Source organism: Megascapheus bottae, chromosome 11, assembly GCF_031878675.1.
Source record: "Megascapheus bottae isolate mThoBot1 chromosome 11, mThoBot2.hap1, whole genome shotgun sequence".
Classification (NCBI taxonomy): Eukaryota; Metazoa; Chordata; class Mammalia; order Rodentia; family Geomyidae; genus Megascapheus; species Megascapheus bottae.
The window spans coordinates 570,897-590,475 of NC_143519.1; the positions used below are offsets into that span (position 1 = coordinate 570,897).

The window sequence follows — 19,579 nt, forward strand, 5'->3', positions numbered from 1 at the left end:
CATAAAGCCACATTCCCAGTACTACTGGAGTGGGGGGAGAAGTGGCAGAGCCAAGTGAGGTGGAACACACCTGTAATCTGAGCACTTAGGAGGCGGAGGCAAGACAATCTCAAGCATCAAGTTCAGCCTGAGCTACACAACAAAATCCTGCCTCAAAAAAATTAATCATACATGTTCAAATTGACTGACTTTTTGAACCATACAGCAAGGACATAAATGGATTAACATAACATTGTAACATAGGTTGGGCCACAGAGGTACATATGTGCAATCCTAATGACCTAGGAGGCAAAACTGAGAGGCTGGAGAGTTTCAGGTCAGCCGGGGAAAGTGAGACCCCATCTCCCTGTCCAAAGAAGTTGGAAGCACGGCTCAAGTGGTAGAGCACCCACTTGAAGGCCCTAGTTCAATCCAAATAAGGGAGGGGAGAAGGAGGGGGAGGAAAGGGGAAAAAGGGAAGGGGGAGAACTGTATGGAAACACATGTGCATGTTGAACACAACACACAGCTGAGGGTTATCCCCAAACTACAGCCGAGGGACAGGGCAAGAGAGTGGATGTACCACATTCACTGCTTGAATAAGAAGATTCTAATAACACAGCAGAGACTAATTCAGGAGAAAAAGAAAACGAGAAAACCACGAAGGTGCAGGAAGGCAGAAGACCAGAGAAACCAAGTCAACGGAAGAAAAACAGTTCCAAGTGCATCCCCGGTTCCCGAGGGGAGGGGCTCAAACTCAGGGCCCCTCAGAGAAGTTTAATCTCTGGGAAACAGAGATGAGTGCTCAATGGCTCGACACACAGCAGGGGCGCTGAAGGTTGGTCAGAGACCTCATTTCTCCTGGGTGTGATCGATGCCCATCTCCTGAGGCCAGGGAAGCAACAAAGCTGAGGGACAGACTTGCTAAATCTACCTCCAGGGCCAGGCCCCTAAAGCAGCCCCCACCCTGACTGCTTGACTGCTAGGGTGAGTCAGAGCCTCCCAGCAGACAGTCCCAAACCAGATGAGACTCAAGGCCAATCACCTCTCCAGGAGGGGAGGGCATGAAAACAACAGAAAATGCTTGTTTTGTTTGTTGCTTTTTTTTTTGGAGGGGGGGGTGTAAATATTGATTTTTTTAAATATTAGCTATGGCTAATTTGTACTTATTTACTTTTTATGTGTACGTGCTAGTAATTATGAACTCAGGGCCCAGACATTATCTTTTGCTCAAGGCTAGCTAGCACTCTGCCACTCGAACGTCTACTTTCAGCGGTTAACTGGAGATGAGAGTTTAAAGGACTTTACTGCTCAGGCTGGCTTTGAACTGCAGTCCCCAGATCTTAGCCTCCCAAGTTGCTAGGATTACAAATCTGAGCCACTGGCACCTGGCTTTATTTCCCTCCCTTTTCTCTGCAGTCAGTTCTGATCCACAACACCTGGCTTTCAGTGTTTAATCCTAAATCATGTTTCTTTTCTACCACCCTTCCCATTTGTACTTTCTTTCTGTCAATAACTCAAACTGCTCTGTTACTCACATTTCCCTCTGTCTCTACTCCTCCATCCCCAATCCTTATTTACCAACACTCCTAGTGCTTAAGTAGGCTTTGTAGAATCCAGTTGTTTTGTATGTGTGCCTGCATGTGTTTAATCTGTTAAATTTTCTTTCTCCTCCCCCTCCCACCTACCCCAAACGCATTAACCAGGTCATTTCTAGTTGTCAAACTCCACTTTCTCACTGACCTTCGATGCCTCTGTAACCACATACCTGGTAGTGTGATTCCTCTAAAACCACAACCCTGGGTAGTTTGCATTAGTGTTACCCTCCTCACCTATTTCCCACTTGCCACCCTGGTTAACTAAGAACACACAGATGCATCTTTGCTTCAATACTCAAAGATGCCAGAGCAAGTGGTAACCGGTCTTGATTAGAGACTACATGCAAAACAAGTATGGCTTATTAAGTGCAATACCCCAAGTTGAGCAGAGATCTGCACCCAGTGTCTGGAGCACTGAAACAGGAAGTGTGACTCAAGAGTTATCCCTCTCCAACTGAGTCGAGATCCCCACGACAGGTGAAAACCCATGAGGTAGCAGTAAGTAACCAGTGACATAGACACGAGACCACTATCTAACGCTGCTACTTCTCAGGTTTTCACCCATCGCACGGGGTTTCTGGAATGTAGCTCCCACCACAGGGAAGGGATCACTATTTTCTTACTTCTTTTTAACCAATGATTCAATGAAGCCAAAATAAATGAACTGAAAAACAGCAAGAAACAAAAGGAAAACAAAGCTACACCCAGTATTAAATAATCTCTGAGAAACCACCAACTGAGATGGCACAGTAAGAATGACCAAAACCTCCACCCAAAAATCTGGTCCCAGGAAAAAAAAAATCCAATGGCAAAAGCAAATCACCTAACATATGATTAAAAACTTCAACATGTCTCCTTCAAAAGCAACAACTGCCTGGCTTGGTGGCTCTCGCCTGTCATCCTAGCTACTCAGGAGGCTGAGATTTGAGGATCAAGGTTCAAAGCCAACCCTGGCACAAAAGCACCAGAGACTCTTATCTCTAATTAACCTCTAGAAAACGGGAAGTGGGGCTTGGCTCAAGGGTAGGGTGGTAGCCTTGAGCTGAATTGCTCAGGGACAGCGCCCAGGCCAAGTTCAAGCCCCATGACCCCCCCCACAAAAAAGCAACAACTACATTATAAAGGAAATAACAGATAGCGAAGAGGGAGAAATTTCAAACAAGAAATGGAAAAACACAATGACAGTGATTCATAATTACATACATATATCTACACATACATATGCATGTACACACATATGAAGCTGAACTGAAATGAAAGAGGAGACAAACAAAACTGAACTCAGAATTCAAACCAGTAATTGAATGAAATAAGACAACAGAGGATATAAAGAGAAATTCAAGCCAGGCACGGGTGGCTCACTCCTGTAATCCCAGCTACTCAAGAGGCTGAGATCTGAGGATTGTACTTCAAAGCTAGGCAGGAAAGATCAGGAGACTTTTTGTTTTGCCGGTCCTGGTGGTGAACTCAGGGCCAGCCTGGGCACTGTCCCTGAGCTTCTTTTGTTCAAGGCAAACCACGGCACCACGTCTGGATTTTTCTGTGTATGTGATGCTGAGGAATCAAATCCAGGGTTTCAGGCATGCTAAGCAAACACTCTACCACTAAGCCACATTCCCAGCCTCAATACTCTTATCTCCAGTATCTACCAAAAAAGCCAGACGTGGAACTGTGACTTAAGTGGTAGAGTCCTTGCCAGAGCAAAAAAAAGGTTAGGGATGGGCCCGTTGGTTGGCCTAGTGGTGGATTGCTTGCCTAGCATGCATAAAAACCCGGGTTCCTCAGTACCACATACTCAGAAAAAGCTGAAAGTGGCGTTGTGGCTCATAGACTTATATGGGAACATAAAAGACGCTTTATTAAAAAAGTAACCCTGGGCCAGGAGTGTGGCCTAATGGTAGAGTGCTTGCCTAGCATGCATGAAGCCCTGGGTTTGATTCCTCAGTAGCACATACACAGAAAAAGCTGGAAGTGGTACTGTAGCTCCAGTGATAGAGTGCTAGCTTTGAGAAAGCCCAAGGACAGTGCCCAGGCCAAGTTCAAGGCCCAGGACTGGGGAAAACAAACCAACAATCCTGAGCAAAAAGACAGATGTAGGAAGTATGATGATACCAGACTTCAAATCATACTACGGAGCAATAGTAACAAAATCACAGAGTGAGCCAGGGGCTCGTGCCTCCCGTCACTCAGGAGGCTGAGATCTGAGAGTTGTGGTTCAAAGCCAGCCTCAACAGGAAAGTCTCTGGGACTCTTTATCTCCAACTAACCACCAAAAAGCTGGAAATGTAGCTATGGCTCTCAGGGACAGGGCCAAGGCCCTGAATTTAAGCCAGGGACTAACCAAGAAAAAGAAAACACAATATTACTGGCACAGAAAGAAACAAAGACCGGTGGAGCAGCACTGAAGGGGTAGAAATAAACCCACACAGCTGCAATCATCTAATTCTGACAAAGAGGGTAAAAACACACACTGGAGAAACAACCTCTTCAACAAATAAACTGTTCTGGGAAAACACCCCAACCACATGCAGGAGTGTGAAACTAAGCCTGAATTTCTCACCCTCAAGGTACATTGTATGAGACATCAAGATATCACAATGAATCCCTCTTAAGCTCTCCTCTCCACACACACACACACACACACACAGTCTACACCAAACATGTTTAGAGTACCTCAGATTATAACTTCAGATCCCTGTTACTGCCTTTCTGACACCTTTGTGCACCAATTGAATTTCACATGAGCCCTCTAAATTTTGTAACTGGATGAAGCAATCAAGCTACTTCCTTTCCCAATGAAGGCTAGAGGAAGGGAGCCCCAGCATGTCAGGATCTGGGGGGAAAAAGCCTGAGCCAGGCCTTGATGACTCACAAAAGGAATGGGGGATGACCAGCGTCCAGAGTTCCCATAGGTGGAGGACTGCCTCCGAGTGGAAGATGTTCCCACAGAGGGCAGGGCTCTGGAGAGCAAGCAGAGAGGGCTTGACAGGAGTTAGGGAGCTGCGGGGGCAGGTGCTCCCCAACCAGACAACGGTGGAGGAGGAAGGCAGCCCCTCCACCCCGGCTGCCACAAGACACCTGGGAGAACGTGTAAAACCTTTCAGTGAAGCCAGGCACCAGCAGCTCACGCCTGTCACCCAGGCTACTCAGAAGGCTGAGATCTGAGGGTGGCAGTTCGCAGCCAGCCCAAGAGGGAATGCCCACAAGACATAACAACCATAAAAAAGAAAAAGAAAAAGGGGGAAAAGCCAAGAGATGGCCTAGTGGCAGAGTGCTTCCTGATATTCAGGAAGACCCGGGCTCGATTCCTCAGTACCATATGCACAGAAAAACCGGGAATGGTGCTGTGGCTGAAGTAGCAGAGCTCTAGCCCTGAGTAAAAAGTATCCAAGGACAGTGCTCAGACCCTGAGTTCAAGGCTCAGGATTGGGGGGGGAGGGAGAGGAGGCTGGGAGCCTAGCCTAGTGGTGAAGTGCTTGCCTTGATGCATGAAGCCCTGCGTTCAATTCCTCAGTAGCACATACACAGAAAAAGCTCTAGCCTTGAGAAAACTCCAGGACAGTGCCCAGGCCCTGAGTTCAAGCCAGGGCTGGCAAAAAAGAAAAAGATTTTCAGTGAGGAAAAGTTGGTGGAAGATACTCTCTCAGCTACAACTTCACACAGGGTGGCCAGGAGGGGCAGGCGTGGAGGACGCTGTCAAGAGACCTAAAACGTTTTTTGCTGAGACAGGACAGGGTCTGCCAGCCAAGAGCAGGTAGAGCATTCAAAACAGCCAGAAACAGTCACATGCTCACGCTCATGCACACCCCTGCACACCCCCAGGTAAACCAAAAACCTCTGGGTTCTGGAGCAGTTTCTCTTCAGAAGGATGTGCCCTGCGGGCCTCTCCCCTCCCACTGGAGAACTATGGGCACTTGCACTCCTCCCCGGCAGGCACACAGAGCTCCGCCACCAAACCACCTGCAAGTCTACCTTCCTTGGCCCCTGGGAGAGCCGCTGTCTTAGCTGGACTCAGGTCTCTCCCATCGACTGCCCCATCCGTAACCAGCACGCTTCAGCACTGCTTTACTTCACAACAGGTCCAGGTGCAAATTTGGACAAGACAGCTGCAGAGCGCCAGACAGCTACAAGACAAGCGCTCAGATGAGCTTGCATCCGCCTTCCTGAATCTCTAGGGCAGCCCAGGGAGGGGGTGGGCCTGGTATGGGGGGGCAGTGAGAGACTGGACAGGGGATGGGCCCCATGTTGTGAACAGTAAGGGAATGTTGGGGGTGGGGTGGGCCTGGTGTCATGGGGCAGTGAGGGACTGCTAGGACAGTGGAGGAAGGGCTCTCACCAGGGCAAGGGCGGTTTTGCTGAGTCAGAAGTGAGTCTCTACCAGCCTGAAACTTAGCGGTTTTTTATTTTATTTATTTTTTTGATTGGTCATGGGACTTGAACTCTGGGCCTGGGTGCTGTCCCTGAGCTCTTCAGCTCAAGGCTACTGCCCTACCTCTTGAGCCACAGCGCCACTCCTAGTTTTCTGGTGGTTAAGGGGAGACTCCCACAGATTTTTTTAGTGCCCGGGTTGACTTTGAACCGCGATCCTCAGATCTCAGCCTTCTGAGCATCCAGGATGACAGGCATAAGCCATCACAGCACAAGGCCCAGGGATCAACACCAGGGCAAAAAAAGGAAGATACATCTTCTAAGACCTATACAAAATACTCCAAGTCCTAACACTGTAAGCACAGGAAGTAACTCTTGCACAAGAACGAAGACAATCTAGTGGCCTAGATCTCCAACTATGCTAATTCTTACTGAGTTGAGAATAAAGCAACTTGGATCAAAAAAAGGAACATATACTAACTAACCAACTCAAGGAGGGAAATCACTACTGAAAAAAATCCCTATTTAATGTTAAAATTCAAGACACAGGGCCGGGAGTTTGGTCTAGTGGTAGAGTGCTCGTCTAGCATGCACAGAGACCTGGGTCTGACTCCTCGGTACCACATACACAGAAAAAGCCAGAAGTGGTGCTGTGGCTCAAGTGGTAGAATACTAGCCTTGAGAAAGCCCAAAGACAATGCTCAGGCCCTGAGTTCAAGCCCCAGGACTGGCCAAAAAAAAAAAAAAAAAAAGATTCAAAGCTTATTCTCCTTAAGCTTATAGAAAAACAATTGGATACAAATTAGCAGGAAATAAAGAAAAATGGTGAGTTAAGTCCAATTCACAAAGAAATGTCAGGCCTTCAAAGGAGAATACTCCCCAAATCTTAAAAACACAAATTAAAACATGATATGATTTAAAGTTTTCCCTTTCAAGCCGAGCAAACTGTATAGGTTTTAAAGTTAGCCCGAGCATGCTGGGAATGCTCTTCTTCTTTTTTTTTTTTTTTTTGCCAGTCCTGGGCTTGAGCTCAGGGCCTGAGCACTGTCCTTGAACTTTCTCAAGGCTAGAGCTCTACCACTTGAGCCTCAGCACCACTTCCGGCTTTTTTCTATGTATGTGGTACCGAGGAATCGAACCCGGGTCTTCATGCATGCTAGGCAAGCACTTTAACCACTAGGCCAAACTCCCGGCCCTGGGAATGCTCTTCTATAATCAAATGGATGTAAGGACAATCGGGCACAATCCTTCTAGAAAGAATCTGACAATGCATCCCAAAGACACGGCCTGTGCGTGTGTATACATGGGCACACTGTGAATGCACATGAACAATCACACCTCCAGGGATTCGTCCTGACAGCTGCCAAAGATTGGTGCAAACTTAAGATTGATCTGGAAAGCACGGAAACCCCCAGCACCAGGACCCAGTAACCCACAGCCAACCCTGCCCTGCTGGTAGTCACACAGGGAGGGCATAGTGCCCATCTCCCTTCAGTCACTGCAGGAACCCACCCTTTCCCAGGCTAGAGTTGATGGGCTCTCCTGACAACCTGCATCCCGCATCCTGTACAATCTACAGCCCTATGGCAGTCTGCAGTGACTTAGGCCAGCTCTACCGTTAAGAAAAAACCAGGAATACAATCTAGGTAGTTGCATTCACTGTTTCTAACTAAACGTCCTTCGTTCTCCATCCATTCTGCCAAAGTCAGCACTGGATATTCTGGGACAGATCATGCAAAAAGCTGGAGTGGGTGGACCCATTTTCTAAGAAACAGCTTTTAGCCCATATCCAAGGGTGCACTGCTGGTCTGAATATAAAATAAAGGGACTGGCTCTGTGCTGTATTTATTTCCTACCTCCTCAGCAACTGTTAAGTCTCCAACTCCCAAGCATGTTGACTAAATGTACAGCTGTTACAACCATGTCAGGAAAAAGTGACTGACAGGAAAATATTGGCAGCACATGGTGGCACAGATCAGACATAGCACATCTTTGCAAAGGACTAACTAAACAAAAGCAGGATCTTTAAAAAAAAAAAAAAAGAGGGGCCGGGAGTTTGGCTTAGTGCTTGCCTAGCATGCACAAAGACCCAGGTTCAATTCCTCAGTACCACATACATAGAAAAAAAGTCAGAAGTGGTGCTCACGCTCAAGTGGTAGAGCTCTAGCCTTGAGAAAGTCCAAGGACAGTGCTCAGGCCCTGAGTCCAAGCCCCAACTGGCAAAAAAAAAAAAAGAATACAACAGGGCCAGGAGTGTGGCCTAGTGGTAGAGTGCTTACCTAGCATGCACGAGGACCTGAGTTCGATTCCTTGGTACCACATACACAGGAAAAGCCAGAAGTGGTGCTGAAGCTCAAGTGGTAAAGCTCTAGCCTTGAGAAAGCCCAAGGGCAGTGCTCAGGCCCTAAGTTCAAGCCCTAAGACTGGAAAAAAAAATCCAACAACTAAGAGTATTTTAACAGTAAGAAATATTACTTGGATCCAGATTCCTCCTGTGGAACTTCTACTAAATGCATCACAGAAAGAGACTATGAGGGCAGGGAGTTTGGCCCAGAGGTAGAGTGCTTGCCTAGCGTGCACAAAGACCTGGGTTCGGTGCCTTGGCACCACATACATAGAAAAAGCCTAAAGTGGTGCTGTGGTTCAAGTGGTAGAGCTGTAGCCTGGAGAAAGCCCAAGGATACAATCAAGTCCCAAGACCAGCCAAAAAAAAAGGATTATGACAGAAAAGCCTGGTGGTGTAGCAGCCACCCTGTACCCTGGAGTGAGCAGGCATCTCTGCAGGATGACATAGTAGGGGGCCTATGTGAACGGCACCCCAGAAAGAAAGGGGAAAAGAGCCAAGTCTAGCCCGCCCAGACATCTGCCCCCTCCCAGCAATCACCTCAAAGTACTAACCTAATCTCCTTAGGCTGCAAGTGCTATGATGTGGCAGGAGACCAAAGCATCCAGAGCACAAGCACCATTGTCACCAGGGTCATCAAACCCCAGGGGAGACGCCGGTGGTGTCAACCCAGAAACACTCTGTGTGGAACCGGAGCACGCAAACACAGGCTCTGCACAAATGACAGCCACAGTTCAAGCAACATGGAAGAAAACATCAGCAAGGCTCTTCAATCACGTCCCACTTCACCCTGGCTAACTGAGTCCTACACCAGACCCCACACAACTTACAGACACGGCTCTCAGGAGTGCGACCCAAGGAGAGTATGGTCCAGGCCCCAGCGGTGCAGAGGCTGGGTCAGGAGTCACTAGAGGCAGCATCAAGCAGGAAGAGAAGGTGTGTGGAGTGAAGGTTCGCCTGGTCGGCCATGCCCAGCCCAACCCCGCCACATGCCTCCGTGCAACCATGTTTCAAGAGCTGTACTTCTGATTAAGCTGAAATTTCCTAGCATTTAACAGTGCCTCAAGACTCTCTACCTTCATTTCTTTTCATTTTTTTGCCAATTTTAGTGCTTGAGAGCTTAGGGCCTGAGCACTGTCCTTGGTCTTTCTCAAGGCTAGAGCTCTACCCCTTGAGCCACAGCACCACTTCCAGCCTTTTCAATGTATGTGGTACCAAGGAGTCAAACCCAGGTCTTCCTGCATGCTAGGTAAACACTCTACCACTAGGCCATGCTCCGGGCCCTCTACCTTCATTTCTTGTGGACGGATATGCCGACCCACAAAGCTGGTGGAGACAGTTAGTGCTGTACCCAAGAACTCAGCCTACCACCCTGCCTTCCACGCATCCTGACGGTGCAGAAGCAACCAGGACCAACACCAGCCTTTGCAGGGAGTCGGGAGAGACTGTCAGGACAGGTTCTTGTCTACAGCCCTGAGTGTCACCACCTAAGTCTGGGAGGCATTGTAGATGTACATACATTAAGACGTGACCACTAACCTGATGCTGGTATAAACTGCAGCTTACGCGGTGCGACTCAACAACTAAGTGGTGTCTTCAGCTCTCAAAAGCTTAATACAGGGGGCTAGGAGCATGGCCTAGTGGTAGAGTGCTAACCTAGCATGCACAAAGCCCTGGGTTCGGCTCCTCAGTACCACAAACAGAAAAAGCCAGAAATGGTGCTGTGGCTCAAGGGGTAGAGCACTAGCTTTGAGAAAGCCCAAGGACAGTGCTCAGGCCCTGAGCTCAAGCACCAGAACTGGCAGAAAAAATAAAATAGCTCAATATAGGAAGATGTTTTCACAAACCAACAAGTTGGCAACACTGACCAGCTCTCAGGGCCAAGGGACATAGATGCTGGGCACTAATTATCAGCCACAGTAACATGACCAGTCAGACAGTTCACCAAAGCACAAAACTCTCTCAGACTCCGAGCATTTGATTCCAGTATCTGCTATCAAAATGCAGATGCCCAATTATACTGAGTCTACTTTTGTTCCCTAGGGAAAAAAGCGATGGGCTATGTTGCCCAGGCTGGCCTAGAACTCTCAATCCTGCTGTCCAAACCCCAAATGCTGGGATAACAGGTGTATGCCACCACACCCGGCTTCCCAGCTTCTCCAGACCCGAGGCCTGTCTAGATGACTTACAAGGCCTAATTCGATATAAATGCTCTGTCCGCAGTTGCCATCCTGTACTGTCTGGGGAGGCATGGCAGGCAACAACCTGTGCATGCTCGGTGCTAACGGAGTTCTTTCTCGGAGTCCTTCCATTGGAAGCTGGCTGAACCCGAAGGTGCAGAGCCTGCAGATAAGGAGGGCTGGCCACGAGCTTACTGGCTCACATAAACTGCACATGGAACTTGGAGGGGTGCTGCAGGACGTAGGTACCCAGCAAACGCCTTCCTATAATGTTTCATGACAGGGGCATCTTCCTCCCTCTCTACTATAGTGTTAAGAACACAGGCTTGCTAGCTGGAGCACTCCAGGGTCACAACCTCACAGGCAGAATGTGCTGGCGCTGACCTTGAGAGAGGATTCTCAAGTCCTGTTTTCCAAGGTTTCTCCACTCCCTACAGCATGAGGTCACCAGGGCTTCCTTCATCTACCCATCTACATCTGCAGGTCTGCCTGGAACACCACTGAGGAGGGAGGCATCTCCATGTCTCCATAACCTTCAAACCATTTCATCCCAGCCATTTCCCTTCATGTCTCCATAACCTTCAAACCATTTCATCTCCAGGATTGTTCTCTTCCATGTGGCCCCAAACGCAACCCCTTCCCACCACGCTCTGTGGCACTGTGACCTTCTCTCGACCCCCAGCTGAATTTTATATGAAGCAATACTGCTAAAGAAATACTCAAAATGCTCCTTCCTGTCTTCCGACAGCACCAGCTGCAAATTCTCTTTCTAAAACTCAAATGTCACACCTGTGACCCTAGCTACCCAGATGGCTGGATCTGAGTATCACAGTTTGAATCTGGCCAAGGCAGTAAAAGTCAGAGAGAGTCTTCTCTTCATTTAACCTCAAAAAGCCAGAAGTGAGCCTGGCACGGTGGCTCACGCCTGTAATCCTAGCTACTCAGGAGGCTGAGATCTGAGGATCAAGGTTCAAAGCCAGCCAGGGCACAAAAGGACCTGAGACTCTTATTTCCAATTAACCTCTAGAAAACAGGAAGTGATGCTTGGCTCAAGGGCAGGGCAGTAGCCTTGAGCTGAAGAGCTCAGGGACAGCGCCCAGGCTCAGTTCGCCAAAAAAGAAAAGTAAAGAGAAAAACAGAAGTGGAGCTGTAGCTCAAGTGGTAAAACACTAACTTTGAAGCTGAGCACAAAAACTCAAAGACAGTGACCTGGCCCCGAGTTCAAGCCCCAGGACCAACACCAAAGTAAATAAATAAACCCCAAATATCACACCCTATACTTTTAGCACTTAGGTTGGCTACAAAATGGCTAATACTGTCTACAACCTCAGCTTCCAGTCCACACAAACACCCTGACTTCTTCCAGCCTTAAACCTGGCTGCTTCTCCGCCTGCAGACTCTGTTTCCTCCATAATCCATCCCCCTCTCACATGACCACGGATGACCTGAAAGTCAGCAACAGGGGCATTAGCTGGGCTCATGGTGACTGTACTGGAGAAGCATTTGATTCCCTCTGCTCAGACAGCAGAGCCTGACCCTGTGCCAGTATGTCCATTATGCTCTCTCCATAGAACATGGAGAGAACAAAACAGAAGAAGCACAGCAGTAAGGGACCTACGTGTGTGTAGTCACTAAATGTGCAACATATCCTGGAACCACCCCCCCCACGGAGGCCCGGATTTAAGAATGCCACGAACCTAGTTGCCTACTGGGAGTAGGCAACACATCTTCCATCTTTAGGGCACATACACAGAGGCATCACTGGTTGCCAACTTATGCCACTGAAGACAAGTCAACCTACCATTCACGCATGGACTGAGACGATGGCTCAAGGACACTGGGTTTCCCTGCATGCTACCTGCCTCCCAAAAGCAGGTCCAGAGCTGAACAATGGGCAGAAGCCGAACATGTGCAGGCCATTCAGCCGGGCTCCTCTGAATGCCTGGAGCCTTTGAGATGGTAGAGAAGCTTCAGCACTTGTTACTGGATTCCACGCAGTGAACACACCTTTACCAAGCCTGACGGCGCCTTTGGTTGACGCCAGTGCTGTACAGTCAATAAATAAGCAAAAAAGCCTCTTTTTACTGATGTCTGTGGCAGACCACATCCTAAGAGATGCTAAAGAACACAGGTGATCCTTACAGAACTGAGACTATGAAGAACTGCCCGACCAACAACACAGACCACATAAGCGCCAATCTCTTCACACCACCTTAAAAAAAAATCATTCAGAACATTCAAGTCTCATCAAAAAACACAAAGCTATGCTGACTAATGTATTTATGTGTCATGAATCACCAAATGTCACCTTTCTGAAAACAAGTGCCAAAGATGTCGATGGCATTTGATTCCACACACCACTGAGGCAGCTGCCGCCTTGACCACGGGCAGAAGGCTACTAGTAGGGGTTGATCTTGGCAACCCCGCCCCATTCCCTTAACCCAAGGCGTTCCCACACTACAGAGGAGCACAATCCAGGAGACTTCGGGAGTCAAAGCAGCCTCATCCAAGCCCCCGGGCGCTGTCAAGGCTCGGCAGTCGGAGCTGGGTTCAAGGTGAAGGGCGGCACGCGGCACACGTACTTACATCTTTTGCCATGTTATCAGATCCAGGAACCCAAGACGAGACGGTGCACCCTCCACAGAAGAAAACAGACTTCCTAGTAAGAAGCAGAGACAAGTGGTGCGCTCAGTACGGGGAGCCCCGCGGAGCGGCCGGCCGGCCGGGCCCGCGCGCAGCTGGGGACGCGGAGGTCAAGGTTCGCCCCTCCGGGGAGGAGGCCCCACCCACGCGCCGGGCCCCGCCGGGGCGCACGGCCGCGCGGGCCTCCCTCCCCGGGCTCGAGGCCCCCGCCGGGGCGCACGGCCGCGCGGGCCTCCCTCCTCGGGCTCGAGGCCCCCGCCGGGGCGCGCGGCGCCCCCGAGCCCCGCGCAGCCTCCCGGTCCGCGGAGACCCCCGGGCCTCGGCCGGCGCCCGCGGCCCCGCCACCCCCACCTGTCACTAGGCCCGGCCGCCCGGCCCCGCGCGGGAGCGGCGAGGGCCCGGAGGCCAGCGCGGGCCCCGCGCGCCCCCGCCGGCCCCGGAGCCCCGCGTCCGGGAGCAGGCCGGGCCCGGGCCCGGAGCGCGGCGGGCGAGCGGGGGAGGGGGCCGGACGCGGGAACGGGGCCGAGGCGGGAACGGGGCCGGGGCGCCCCCCGTGCCCAGCCCGCGCCCTCCCGCCCGGCCCCGCCGCACCTGGCTGCCCGGGCGGCCGCGCGGAGCGAGCGGGGCGCAGGAGGCCAGGCGGCGGGCGCGGGGCCCAGCCCGGAGGTCCGGCCCTGGCGGTCCCTGCCCTGGGCCAGCGGCGCCGGGACGCGGGCTCACCCTGGGCCGAGCGTCGGGCCGGCGTGACGTGTGCGCGGCGCGGTGACGTGGGCGGCGGCGGGCCCGCTCTGCGCAGCGCGCCTGCGCGCCTTTTCGCGCCTTCGCGGCCCTCCTCCTCCTCCTCCCCTCCCCCTCCCCCCTCCCTCGACTCTGCTCCCGTTCCTCCCGCGGGTGCTGCCCGCGCTGGGGCCGGGGAGGGGCCGGCCCGCTCCGGAGCGTGCGCGCCTGCGCCGGGCTTGGCATCCCGGGCTTGGCACCCCGTCCCGCGCGTGCCTGCAGAGCGCGCACCTCCGCGTGCGTGCGTGGGGTGCGCGCTGTGCCGGGTGCCCGCTTGTGCTGTGTGCGCACACCTCTGCCGCGCATTCCTCCGTGGAGTGCAGGCCACGCGGGGCCCTGCCTGTGTGTGCACACGTGAGAGGAAGTCATGTGCGTGCATACTGCTGTGTGAAGAGCCTATGCACACACCTGTGCGCTCACATTCGTCCTTTACATGTGCATGTGCTGATGCACACACAAGAGAAAGGGGCACAAGAGCAGGGGTGCCTTCGAGTGCCTCTATGCTCACTGGAGGCGGAAGCCTTACACGAACAGTGGACGGGGAAGGCGGATGGTGTGTGTGCAAGGTGTGTACTGGACACCCGATGAGAGATGGAGACTCCCGACTCTGCTCCACCAGTGCCCTCTGTGCCTACATGACCAGTGCTTCCCCCAGGGCAGGCAGCAGCTTCCTTACCAGATGTCCAATCTGGAGCTGCCACCCTAGGACCCAGGCCAGAGGCCCCTGGCAGAAAACAGGCTGGACCTGACTGTGTCCAAATGAGAGATAAAGTGACACATTTTTGTTAGGGATATTTGAGGTAGAGCACTTACAGCACTGTTCATATTATAAACATCCTTTTGCGCATGTATGTGCGTGTGTGCATCGTGCATGTCTGTGTGTGCACACGCACGTGCACCTGAATACATTTCCCAATAAGCTAAGAAGCCAAGGGCCAGGACTGCTGTGCTTCCTAGCTGGCGGCTGTTTAGACACTTCCTTGGTGCCTGGGAAGGAGCAGCTGTCCCCAAGCAGCTGCTCTGGCAGCCAGTGGGACTCCCCTCCACAGCACTGGCTGACATGACACTTCAGGGACACCTTGAGGCGGCTACGTTGCTGCAACACAGCTACTTGCTGTGGAAATGTAACTCCAGATCCAGAAGGTGTGGTCCTAGCAAGGCCTTTTACACAGTTTACACTGGACAGTCTATAACTGCAAGCTGGAGTGAATCCTGCCACTTCCATGCAGACCAGAGGGGTCTGGGAGCCCAGCAGGAAGCCTGTGATTGGTGCAAAGCCCTTACTTGCATGAAAGACTGTGTTGTGGTTGGTGAAAATACCTTCATCACACTCCCTTTCTGGGTGTCCCTTTCTTGGCTCTTTGAAGCCAGCCAGGAAACACCCTCTTGGGTGCTGTTTCATGTCATAATGTTATGCCCAATGAAACTCTCCCAAAAGGCAGACATCACTGGCTCACACCTTCAATCCCAGGTGGGTTTAGAAAAGGAGGCTCTCATTTGGAGACCAGTCTGGACAAAACAAGTAGTAGTGGAACATAGTGGTACCTGCCTATCATCAGAACTTCATGGGAAGCAAAAATAGGTGAACTGTGGCCTAGACGTGCACCTGAGCAGGAAGCAAGACTCAACCTCAAGAACAGCCAGGCAAGGGATGACCTTGTCCAAAAGAAATGTACCCTTGCTGAGCACGGGGGGCTCACCCCTGTAACCCCGGCCACTCAGGAAGGAGACTAAGATCTGAGGATTTCTGTTCAAAGCCAGCAAAGCAGGAAAGTCCACAAGACTATTATCTCCAATTAACCATCGAAAAACCCGAAGTAGTGCTCAGAGTGGCAGAGCACTACCCGTGAACAAAAGAGCTCAAGACGGAGCCCAGGCACAGAGTTCAAACCCCACAATCAACAACCACAGAGACATATTCTCTATCTGACTTATGTAACTAACACCTCTGAACATCACTTTTACAATAACAATTTTTAAATATTAGAAAAAAATAACTTGCCTAACTAGTGCAAAGCCTGAGTGCTTCTTTGTGTGTGTGGCAAAACAAATGATTTTTTAAAAAATATGTAGTTTGTGTCAGGTATTTGACATCACAGAAGAAAACTGGTAATGTTTCATGCATCTGGGGAACAGGATAAGAATAACAATCCTGGGGCTGGGAGTTTGGCCTACTGGGAGAGTGCCAGCCTAGCATGCACGAAGGTTCGATTCCTTTGTACCACATACACAGAAAAAAGCCGGAAGTGGTGCTGAGGCTCAAGTGGTAGAGCTCTAGCCTTGAGAAAGTCCAAGGATAGTGCTCAGGCCCTGAGCTCAAGCCCACGACTGGCAAAAAAAAGAAAAGAAATAATGATCCTTGCAGGGCGGGTGTTTGACCTAGTGGTAAAGTGCTTGCCTAGCATGCATCAAGACTCGACTTTGATTCCTTGGTACCACATACATAGAAAAAAAATGGAAGTGGTGCTGTGGTTCAAGTGATAGAGCTCTAACCTTGAGAAAGCTGTTTTCAGGCCACGACTGGCCAAAATCAAACAAAAAAAAGAAATGATGGCCCTTGCTTTCCAGTTGCCTTCATAAAATGCAAAGGTGACCAGGAAGATACTGTTTTCTCAGTATCATGGTGCCCAATTGAGGTCTTAGGATAGATTATTTCAAACAAGTTGTTTCCTTGCTTTACATTTCTCTATCTCCTCTCTTTCTGGCGTCTTCCATCCTTCCAAGATCTTGGAACAAAATCACTTTCCTTGTCAGGAACAATACAAGGAGATACACCAATGTACTTGGTGCATGTTTCCCTCTTCTGCCAAGATGTGTCAAAAGTAGGTTATTTTCTATTGTGAAAGGGTCATCAGAAAGGCAACAGTATTTGGGTGCTGGTGGCTCATGCCTGTAATCCTAGCTACTCAGGAGACTGAGATCTGGGGATCACAGTCCAGGCAAGAAAGTCTGTGAGACTCTATCTCCAATTAACCACTAGAAAACTGGAAATGGCACCATGGCTCAAAGTGGTACAGCGCTAGCCTTGAGCAAAAAAGCTTAGTGACAACACCAGGCCCTGAGTTCTGGCCCCATAACCAAAAAAAAAAAAAAAAAAAAGCCAACAATGTATGCAGAAACCTTGAATTTTCTTGCCTGAGTAGTTCTGGAGGTACAAGGGCCTCATCTGGCAGTGAAGGAGCAGAGGAAGCAAAGACAATGACAGACAGCAGAGAGGTAAGACAGTGAAGAGCTGAGCTTGAAAACAAGATAGAAGGCTGTAAACAGCTGGAGACAAGAAATTATGGACACCATTTAAGGACGAGTTCCGGGGAGCTGCCAAATCTCAGAAGCCCAGAATCCTAGCTATTGTAGGCCTACGGGCTACAGACCACTAGCTGCTTACTAGGGGCGAGATGCCCAGCAGCTGTCACACTAACGGGTGTAGGAGTTGGGGGTTCCAGCATCTAAGGTCCATCCATGAGTTTCAACATGAGTTTCATATGTTGCTGCTGCCACCACCTCTTCCTACTGCCGGGAGCACAGGAACACAATAGCTCCCAGAGCAGTAAGTCTCCTGCGTAGATAGATCAAAAGTCTCTGGCTTCTGGTGCCTGAGCCTCTGGACCAGACAGTCCAGTCCCTAGGCTCTGGTACTTCAAGACCTAGGACTGTGCACACTAGAAGAGCTCCTCCACACCTACTCACAAACCAGCCCAGAAACAGACAGACAATTGGTAACACAAATGTCAGGGCTTCATGAGGCATTGGGTTAATTAACATCCGTGGAGCACTTTGAGGAGCATAGACCAAAGACCTCACTCTGAATATGCAACGTGTTATTATAGGATACCCCCACTTTGTGTGCTTCACAATTAGCCACTTTGATGCCGATTGTGCCCGCTCCTACCTCTCAAGTAAAGTTCAACCTTCTTAAACTACCAACTATCCAATCAGCAATGGTTACATGTATGTTTCACAGTCAAAATTTATGCGTAGGAGACTGAAAGTGGCTGATGTCCTTCCATCCTCTAGACCCCCCCCCAACCCAGGGTAGCAGGAAAATGAGTATCACATGCTGACCTCCCCAAGAGGAGGTCAGATTTCCTATGTGGAGTGGCTTCAGGTGCCAGCTGCCTCCAACATGCATTTGTTTCAGAATATACACTGTACACGCTTCGTTGGGAGCTGCTGGGCTCAACGGGAGTTCTGGAGGCAAGATGGAAACTGATGATGCTGAGCAAAGAAACCATGGCAGGCAACAAGGCCAGGAAACACAGAAAGCTCGGGGGATGGATTAGCTACAGGTTTCTGCTTACAGTTCTATGGACTGACCTGGGATGATGGTTACGAGGAAGCACTGCAGTTCACTCCCAAGACTTTTCTGGTCAGTTGTTGGGCTTGAAGTTGGCCTGGGTGCTACCCCTGAGCTCGTCAGCTCAAGACTACTGCTCTACCACTGAGCCACAGTGCCATGTGTGGCTTTCCGGTGGTTGACTGAAAATGAGTCATGTCACGTTCTTTTGTGCCCGGCTGACTCTGAACTGTGATCCTCAGATCTCAGCCTCCTGAGTAGTGAGGATTATAGGCGTGAGCCACTGGCACCCAGCTTCTCTGAGCTTTTTCACACAAGGCTAGTACTCTACCACTTTGAGCTATAGCACCACTTCCAGTGGCTAATTAGAGAGAAGAGTCTCACAGATTTTCCTGCCCAGGCTGCCTGTGAACCACGACCCTCAGATCTCAGCTTCCTGAATTATCATAAGCAGGAACCAGCAGTACTGAGCTCAAGTTACTCTTCAGTGTGTCTTCTCTCAGAGCACAGTAGGACTAGCTTTAGAATGTGTCTTCTGCTGCTGTTATAAGACATATTCAGTACCAGCTCGTTAGATTCAGGGCTTTGATCTGATGCTTGGTTCTATCCAATATGAAAAGTTGGCACTGAAAATTCCTATTATTGTGGAGATCTCTCTCTCCTGAATTCTATCAGTGTACACGGCATATATTTTGAAGCTCTGATATTTGTGTGTACACACACATACACATTCTTGGTGAACTGGACCTTTTAATAATGTCCTTGCTCTTACATAAAATCAATTCTGCTGGATATAAGAAGAACCACTTCTGTTCTCCTTCACTATTTGCATGGATGCTTTCCCATCCTTTCACCTGCAGCTGATGTATATCCACAGATCTAAAGTATCTTTTGTAGGGAGCATATACTTGAATCGTACTTATCATTCTGAAATTTTATTTTGATTTAGTCCATTTACATTTTGATAATTTTTGCTGAATTACCTGATATTCACTGTATGCATTTTTCTCATTAACATCAGTTACAGGCCAAGAGTTTGGCCTAGTGGTAGAGTGCTGGCCTAGCATGCACAAAGACCTGGGTTCAATTCCTCAGTACCACATACATAGAAAAAAACTGGAAGTGGTGCTGTGGCTCAAGTGGTAGAGCTCTAGCCTTGGGAAAGTCCAAGGACAGTGCCTAGGCCCTGAGCTCTAGGACCACAACTGGCAAAAAGAAAAAAAAAGAAAAGAAAACCAGTTGCAAACCCAGAACAATAACACTTGTTCATATATTTGACATGCTGATCTCCTGGTAACAGTTCTTTTTTGTGTGTGTGTGGGTCATGGGGCTTGAACTCTGGGCCTGGGCACTGCCCCTGAGCTCTTCAGCTCAAGGCTACTGCCCTATTCCTGAG

The 19,579-nt window shown here is 50.0% G+C and overlaps 1 protein-coding gene across 2 annotated transcripts in view; it reads right to left on the reverse strand.

Annotated features, from left to right (window-relative positions):
- The window catches only part of Tfdp1 (transcription factor Dp-1), a 45,278-nt gene extending 31,415 nt beyond the window's left edge, over positions 1–13,863 (reverse strand). The window contains exons 1-2 of one of the 2 annotated variants that reach the window (XM_090341846.1): positions 13,833–13,863; positions 13,056–13,128 (exon numbers count right to left, since the gene is read on the reverse strand). In XM_090341846.1, coding sequence (XP_090197972.1) covers positions 13,056–13,067 — 12 coding nt within the window. In that variant the 5' untranslated portion in view covers positions 13,068–13,128; positions 13,833–13,863. The other variant, XM_090341845.1, reaches the window with a different exon arrangement.
- Between the last annotated feature and the right edge of the window lie 5,716 nt (positions 13,864–19,579).